Below are 8530 nucleotides of genomic sequence, written 5' to 3'. Positions count from 1 at the left end.
CTACCACAAGGAGAGAAGATCCAAATGTTCCTGACAGAATATCATTATTCACGGGGAACGCGTGGGGGTTTCACTAAACGAACTATTCTAGAGTAGATTTTTGAGGGAAGGCCGCTTTTTATTTTTGTTTTCATAAACCAAAAATATAGGTTCGTATCTTTGATCTAATTCCAGAAATCCGTTTGGTAATTAAGGCTCCCTAAATCATAGAATTGCGCTTCATCTGTCAACTCGTGACACCATTGTAAACTGTCTCACACCTAATCATGTGACAGACTCTTACACCAGAACACAATCTGTTCAAAATCTTCAGATATATTTGAGGCACTGTTTGCTTGACAGACATGGACTGAAGCATCGAAGTGTACTTCCTGATAGCTGTTAAGTCGTTTCGTGCATCATGAATCTTTCAAGCTCTTTCTATTTTCCAAAACCTTGCGACTACCCCTATCAATCCACAGGCAGCACTTACTCCGGTGAATACAATCACCGCTCCATACTCAGTGCCATAACTGCCCCCCAAACTCCCAAACCCTCCATGTTGAACAAGCCATTCAGTAGCTGGTCCACATGCCACGCTTCCCACTCCTCTTCCTGCGCTAAATAGACCCATCAATACACCAAAGTCTGCGCTGTTATCTGCGCGTTGAACTTCTCGTATCATACCTGCCCAGATAGCACTCCATCCTCCTGCAAAAGTTCCATAGACAATGGTAAATATAATTAGAGATGGAAGGGAGGTTGAAATTCCCCATAGCATGAATACAGATAGAGTAGATAGAGTAGATGAGAGAAGTACGACGGTGGTTATGTGTCTGACATCTGAAAGATGGCCTAGTGAAATGGCTCCGACGACCGAAAAGAAATTCAGGAGGGCGATGAGTGAAGTTCCAAGCACAGGGGAGAACGAAAGCGAAGCGCTATACGACGAAAGATAGATGGAAGGTGCGAAGAATCCAAGTGAGGTCAAGATATTTGCTATCTGTAGAAACCAGAAGATGGGTGACTTAAGAAATGTGTAGCTTGGTTTTGATGGTGGTTGGCTAGAGAACTTCGTTGAAATCCTCGGTTTGATATAGTAAATCAATGGGCAACAAAGTAGGAACAAGATAGCAGCCCAAATCCGAAGAGTACTGCGAAATCCGCATCGATGGACAAGATATGATAGGAGAAATGGAAAGATGAGACCTGAAGTTCCCACACTACCAAAGTTAGCTCGAACTTGGGGCTACTGATAATCCATGCTTACCCTGACCACATAACACCAAGTGCGAGACCCTTTCGCTTGACTAGCACACGGTCAGTGGAATTCAAGTAGAAATAAATGCTAGGATAAAATGGGAAAGCAATGCGGTAGTGGAATTAAGGAAACATGGGAACCCCAAACAAAATTAGACATTATAACAATGAGAATTGTCCTAACAAAGTTGAACATTACGATACATTGGGACAAGCAAAAAAGTTTGGATCATAACAGAGGGAATAATGATTACTTACCGAACCATTGATCGAGATAGAACATTGTTGGAGAGTACAAAAGGCTACCTCCAATAGCATATAGAAATCCTTGAGTAGCAATGAGGTGCCAAACTTCTGTAGCGAAACTAGCTGCAACTAGCGCTATCATTACAATAGCAAGTCCCACTATTGAAGATAGCCTGCGAATCGGCGGGAACGTCTCCAGAACGTAGAGGGAAATGGGCGCAAAAAGATACACTAATGATACTTCGTAAGTACTTATTAAGGAGCGGAACCGAAGAGAGGGTGGAAAATTTTTAGAAGCATCTGAATGAGATGAAATTCTGCACATACTGATTCCAGTAGCACAAGTTCCTGTAATAGCTATATCGTTTGCATGTTTATCGAAGGGCGGGTGAGTAGAGTAGTACGTCTGAAAAACCCCAAAAGCAAACGGAAATCCTGTTGATGTGTTAGTTGACATGAGATACTCTATTCCTTTTTGATATGCTTCTATCAAAGAATCACAGTTTTGGAAAGTAGATATATATGGTGATGTTCAAAATTTTGACGCGATGAGGCGGACCTGCACAGGAAGGATCACTTACCCCAGATTAATGCTTCGAATAAAAAGCATGCAGCTAAGAATAGCCAAGCATCTTTACCTCCATCTGCTCTGGGAACATTTCCACCCGTGTTGTCTGGGTCAATAATTCCTTCCTCCAAATCTCGGGTGCTTGCATTTGAGAGCGGAATTTCAAGATCTGCAACAGCCGGTTGAGCTTTGGCTTCATCTACATCAGAGCCGAAGAATTTCTTCATAGAGATATTAGAAGATGGAAGCGCCATTGAGTGAAGGAAAATGCGAAATGGTCAGAGAGCGAGATTTATATTCTCAGAGTTGCAGTGTGAAATCGAAAACCTCAAGGAAGAGAAAGTTTAACTCAATGTTTTCCAAATAGGCGGCGCAAGAATGAGTGAATATATGGTGGAGATGTGTGTTAGAAGAGAAGTTTGCCGCTTGGTGCGCTACCTATACCTTGGTGCATCGTACCTTCTCTTCTTGGGCAACACTTTCCGGCCATATACTTTATGATCACCAACATGATGGTTACGCAAGCTCAGTTTCTAAATCTGGTAACAAGACAGCTGCATGATTCGAACCGTTATCTCCCGTGTGAGTTTGATGACGGTTGTGAGTCGTAAGTGAATTCCGGTAGATATCCAAAAGTTGCAAGCAATCAGCTTCTTTGCCTTGAATCTACCTTCTGCGGCAGAGTGTCGATTTCCATTCAGTGAACCAGCTCTCAAAGTCGGGGTAGCAATCTCCATACGTCCAGGAGATGCGGCTCTAGCCGAAAAAAAGATCGCGATGTAACTTAAAGACAGGCAATTTTTTATACTTTTCATCACTGATATCGTCGAAACTTTTGCCATATCACACCCAACTGCAGGAACAATTCCGTGGTCAAACCAGGTGATCGCTCGCCCCGTGTACGAATGACGACAAATACCGAGTGGACAGTGGTAAGGGCAAGGCTTCGGTCCAGTAGATTTCGAAATAGAATACCGGTAGAGCGGTTCACCAAGCACTTTAGCAAGTTTGGCAACTAGATCTTCGCAAGCAGGGCAATCTGTAGTGGGATAAATTCCGCCATCTAATATCGGAGGATCTTGCCGCCAAAGCTTTGCTGGCATTTGATTGGCTTTCCATATTGCATGGTACGATGCAAGCCAGTGGGAGTCGAGTTGGAAACAAGACTCCTATTCATGTACGAGTAGATTGCTCTAGATGCAAGATAAGTGAATGACACCATCTTAGCTACATGAATTTGCTCAGTACCTGTCTTCCACATGAGATATCATAGCGTCATTCCAGCACCAAGAAGGCTCAGGTAAAAATTTGTATGCTTGCTCACTAACTATTTTAGTGGACGCTCTTTCTTCAGTGGAAGTTCCATGCAGCGGGGAAGTATTACCACCCGTCGCTCCCGCTGGTTTCCATACGGACTTGCCCTAGCCTAACGTGTAACTTTCTAGAAGAGACTGTTCTTATCAGGCTGCCGAGCATTCATATGATATGCTTCATCCAATAGTGATACGGACCCGTGTACTTTGCCTGTTGGTTGGTCGTTGGTTGTTGATTGCTAGTATCATGCACGACTAATGTTACTCTGTGGGTCTGGAGTCTAAGTCCCCGGCTATGATACCCCACAAGAAGCGGAACTCGGCATATCTCGAGAGGTTGTCGGGCTGTAATATTGAAGAATTTCCGAAATATAGTACCAACAACGCTAGCAGTTTCACACTCAAGTGCCTTGCACTCATTTCACCGTCTATGTACGGATAGGTATCAAATAAGCTTTACCAATGGAAACACTCGCTACAGAGTGGCTATCGTACTCGGTATGTATAAATGAGGTGTCTTCAAATGCATATCGGGCCGACATGAGAAGGCGAGACGGCATAGGCCCGGTCTTGATGTTGGAAAATGTTGTCTTGTTAACTTTGGTTGCGCTCTCTCAAGGGACAACTTTCATTGATATTCAAAATGCTTTGACTTGAGCTGGGCTTTCCGCTATGTCGTAAACTGATTGCCCAGTGAATTTTTTGATATTGAACGTCCAGATGGCTCAAATCCTCAAGGATGGTGACGAATTTAGACATTATTTGAGGTCGGAAAGGTTACTTTCAAGAGATACTGAAATAGGAACGAACAGAGGCGGCTCGGTGTATTGTCCAAGGGGAAACAACTTCAGTCACATTGTGATTGATCGGGGGTATAAGTTGTTGCTACGCTGTTGGAGCCAATAGGGGCGTTTCAAGGTGCCAAGAATTATATTTACTGCCTGTATCAGCATGTGCCTTTCGAGTTGTGCCGGGGTAAAAGAGTACCTCGGCGATCCAAATACCGTGAGGTACATCCAACATTAAATAAAACCGGTCGGTCCAACAGCCTTTGGATAGCATCTGTTGACCGAAAGTTTCCTTCCTAAGCACACGGCGGATGAATATCATTATAGCTGCCGAAGTCGATTGGAAACGCAGCCAGCCACCCGTCCATTAGGTGTGGTTTGATTAGTTTCACGGGGAGACGGGAAGCTCAACGAGATGAAGGTTTTCTTAAAAAGATATTGCTATATTAAAAGCTTATAGAACAAATTCTACTAGGAAGGATACTGCCTAGAGAGATACCACCGTTCAACATTCAGTTTCTGTCAACAAAATATATGGACGGAGCGTTCTTGATTAAACAAAGCATAATCGAGCAGATTTGTAATGGAGGTTCCGAAAGAAAATATCTTAGGAACAATCGGGTAAGGGCTTTCTAACCATCTTATACAAGTCTCGGTTATGAACTCCGGTGAACTCTGGTCCCTCATCGTGATCTTTTATTCCATGAGATAAATTCCAGACTACTTAAACCTACAAGGTTGCAATGACAATGATCCAATCTCGTACATACAATCTTTATCATCCGTGACCAATCTGATGGTCTGGAAGGGAGCTGCTTGTCAAGTCTTACGGTTATTCATATGCTCTCCAGATTTTAAAACACCTAATTGGCAAATTGTTCAGGCAGTCTTCTTCCATTGACCATAAACTCCGATCAAACTGCTCAAAGTTCCTGCCAATCCAACAATACCATCATCGAAGTTAGCCAAGCCGATTGCCGAACTTGGAACTGTGAGATCGCAGAGATCTGATAAGAGTTGCATATTGATCGCAGCACGTTCCCTATACCGAGAGATTAGCAACAAGCCTGATACGCATATCTGCGAAGCTCAACCTACTTTTCGATCCTCTTACTCGTCACAACACTTTCTCCATCTTTCTTATCGATTCTTGCAGATTGTTGTCGTAGGTTATACAAAGAGTACATTCCTGACGCCGTGCTAAACAACAGTCCCATCAACCAGAATCTGTAGGCCTCCTTCTGTATCCTCTTCGTCGAAGGGCTCTTCCTAATACCCGCAGCATCCAATACCGTGAACGCATCAAAAGTTAAATAACCTGCATATCCTAATTGCCTTCCTACAGCGCAGTACTTGATTACCGGATCAAGACTTTTAGAATCCGCAGCGATGGCAGCTGCTTTTAAATGTTCGACATTCTTGCCAAAGCGCATTATTTTGCGCGCGAGTCCGAATTGTTTTTTGATGGCCTCGTAAGGCGCAATTTCACTAGGAGTTCCATTGGTGCGAAGGAGGTACCAGGCGTAAAATCTGGAAAAGTATTGAAGGGTTCGGAGGAGCTTATCGCGACCTACGGTTGTTGCGACAAATTTGAGGTAATGTGCAACGGATGGGTGGTAAACTAGAGTGTCGGCAACCATCTTGATAATTTGAGTGGTGGAATTAGGAAATAGAAGGAACGTATTGAGAAAATATGAACAGAGATGTTAGATTATGAGATTGGAAATGAAAAGGGCGTTTGAAGGTATGAGATGACGAGATAGATGGCTTGTGAAAGGGATATGGCTATCTCAATGCCTCGGTAGTATGGGGAATCCTTGGCCCGATGATTTAATAAGCCGAAGTCTAGTTTTAAGGCACTCATGACAACATCATTGCTGGTAGAAGGCGAGTCACGTTTTTTGAAACTTTATTATTAGGCTAGAATTATCATCAAGGTAGCTGGTGGACTAGTATTTACTGATAACTACCTATCTCCACGTTTTTCTTGTCATGCCGAACATTTGAATTACATCTTACTTCATCTCATCTTCTACCCCTATAAGGTTCCCCTTTTTAGGACAATTAAAGCACATTCCGAGATGCCCGAAATCGCGGAGGGTAAACTACCAGCTCATCTCCATCATCAGCTACTATGAAATGCTGACTTAAACTTACAGTTGCTCGAGCTGTGCACTATATCCGGAAAAATCTTGTTGGCAAAACATTGGCGGTCGTTAACGCTCAAGATGACGCCAATGTCTTTGGAAAGGTCGGAACAAGTGCTGCCGAATTCCAAAAGGCATTGACTGGTAAGAAGGTTGAGAGTGCTGGACAGCAAGGGAAATATTTCTGGTTGGGCCATTCTTGACGCTTCAAGAATCAATGCTAAATCGTTGTGACAGGATGATCATGTCCTCGCCACCACATCCAGTGTTCCACTTTGGCATGACGGGTATGATAATAGTTGAAGTTAACTCTTGACAAGTGCTGAACAATTCAGGATGGTTTCATATTCGAGGGCAAGGCTCTTACTATTATAGATCGAAAAATGAGGACGAAAAGGAAGTCTGGCCACCGAAGTTCTCGAAATTTTCACTGCAAACAGCTGGAGAACCAAAGGTGGAGGCTGCATTCACAGATTCACGTAGATTTTCAAGGATTCGACTAGTAAATTGTGTCGCTGAAGCCATTCGAGACACGTCCCCACTCAAAGAGAACGGTCCAGATCCTGTCATAGATAGAGACATCTTGACAGCTGAGTGGCTCGAACAAAAATTGAACAAGAAGCAGGTGCCAATAAAGGCATTATTACTTGACCAGGCGAACATCAGTGGAATTGGAAATTGGGTCGGGTCAGTGAATCTTATATTTACCCCAATCTAATTGTTCGACTCCGAACCATCCAGCCTGCCATTGTTACTTCACTGCTTATTACTCAATCTACCTTCGATGTCTCCAATCATGCTAACATCACTTGAAGCGATGAAATACTATACAATGCACGACTTCATCCTGAACAATATAGTAACACGTTTAGCTCCGAAGAGATCAAGCGATTGCATACTTCAATGATGTCTATTTGTCAAACAGCAGTAGACTTGTTGGCAGACTCGTCAAAATTTCCCGATGACTGGATGTTCAAGCATCGATGGGGAAAGGGGAAGAAAGATGGCCCAACAGCATTACCAAACGGGGAGAAAATCACCTTTCTCACAGTTGGGGGAAGAACGTCTTGTGTGGTGCCAAGTGTACAGAAGAAAACAGGTGCCGTCGCTGGTGATATGAAGAAGAGAAGTATGTCAAGTGGAAGTGAGGATGTCAAGGATGTTCCAGTAAACAAGCAAAGCCCGAGGAAGAGAAAAGTTGCCGTGGCATCCACGAAATCAGAAGAAACCGATGAAAATATCAAGAAGCGCAAGAAAGTGAAAGCCAGATCTCAAAAACCGACTCGGGTGAAAGAGGAGATTCTAGATGATAATGCGGGGCTCGTTTCCACAGAAGCAAGCAAGCTGACTAAGGGAAAGACGTCGAAATCTACCGAATCAAAAGCCACGGAAGATATTGCAATGATTCAACCGAGACGCAGATCGAGCCGTCAGGTAAAGCCTGTTGTATCCCTTTGAAATGAGGATGATGTACCATACCGAACGACTCATTTGTTCTTCAATTGTATTAAATATGTGGGGAGATATTATATCCTCATGTACGAATGTTTACCCGATTTTGTCTACTTATCTATGCCATAAATGACAGCTTACCTCGATGTTTGTTCACGAGTATCTTAAATTCGCAAGCTTAATGTGTCTGGAATGGATGGCTCCAGCTCTAGACAACAAGAATAACAAGACAAGAATTCCTCGTCTGTTGAAATGGCAAATTCATCATTTAATATTCTATTCGCTAGGGGGGTGTTGCCAATGCATTGGCATCCATCACATTACTAGTCGAGTGTGGAGTGTGAGCTTGTAGTCAGAAAGTTTCCACTCGGATGTTCGCAGGAGCCGCTGAACCCCGTACCCATAAGGAATGAGGGTTCGGGTTGGTAGGTATGCACATAAAGCTCAGCAGCGTATTCGGATTTTGGACTTGGCACTCTTAGTTGTGATTTATGAGATAAGCGTCGATAAGGCTGAATTTGACTGGACCAGGTTCAATAGATCAAATTTGAACATGAAGCATGGCCACATAATAAAGTGGATGTTGGATATTGAAAAGAAGCTAAGGAGTAAATTTCTGGGGTTTCCTGTCAGTGCCACAAATGGGTGTGAAAATAGCAAGCGAACCAAATCCTATCACTCGGAATACGGGAACTTTTCTAGCCGTCATCCATTTTATACGGTGAGTATTTAATCTCACCCCTCTTATTTTGATTCACTTACGAGACTATCCATCTT

General features: G+C 43.3%; 3 protein-coding genes across 3 annotated transcripts; 1 reads left to right on the top strand and 2 right to left on the bottom strand.

The window, feature by feature from the left end:
- Positions 1-409: 409 nt before the first annotated feature.
- EAE97_006686 (uncharacterized protein) lies at positions 410-2280 on the bottom strand (the record flags this gene model as incomplete). The annotated part of the gene is made up of 5 exons (XM_038877199.1): positions 410-1202; positions 1250-1289; positions 1498-1716; positions 1813-1920; positions 2067-2280. 5 exons carry the CDS (start codon positions 2278-2280, stop codon positions 410-412), a joined length of 1374 nt encoding a protein of 457 aa, XP_038732131.1.
- A 2753-nt stretch (positions 2281-5033) lies between these two features.
- On the bottom strand, positions 5034-5794 carry EAE97_006685 (uncharacterized protein; the record flags this gene model as incomplete). The annotated part of the gene is made up of 2 exons (XM_038877198.1): positions 5034-5196; positions 5253-5794. The coding sequence occupies 2 exons, from the start codon at positions 5792-5794 to the stop codon at positions 5034-5036; spliced, it is 705 nt and encodes a 234-aa protein (XP_038732130.1).
- Positions 5795-6235: 441 nt separating this feature from the next.
- On the top strand, positions 6236-7759 carry EAE97_006684 (uncharacterized protein; the record flags this gene model as incomplete). The annotated part of the gene is made up of 5 exons (XM_038877197.1): positions 6236-6254; positions 6314-6488; positions 6539-6588; positions 6637-6988; positions 7117-7759. 5 exons carry the CDS (start codon positions 6236-6238, stop codon positions 7757-7759), a joined length of 1239 nt encoding a protein of 412 aa, XP_038732129.1.
- Between the last annotated feature and the right edge of the window lie 771 nt (positions 7760-8530).

The sequence above is a fragment of the Botrytis byssoidea genome, assembly GCF_014898295.1.
Source record: "Botrytis byssoidea strain MUCL 94 chromosome Unknown BBYS_012, whole genome shotgun sequence".
In the NCBI taxonomy this organism is placed as follows: Eukaryota; Fungi; Ascomycota; class Leotiomycetes; order Helotiales; family Sclerotiniaceae; genus Botrytis; species Botrytis byssoidea.
This window is presented reverse-complemented; position numbering and strand designations above follow the sequence as displayed.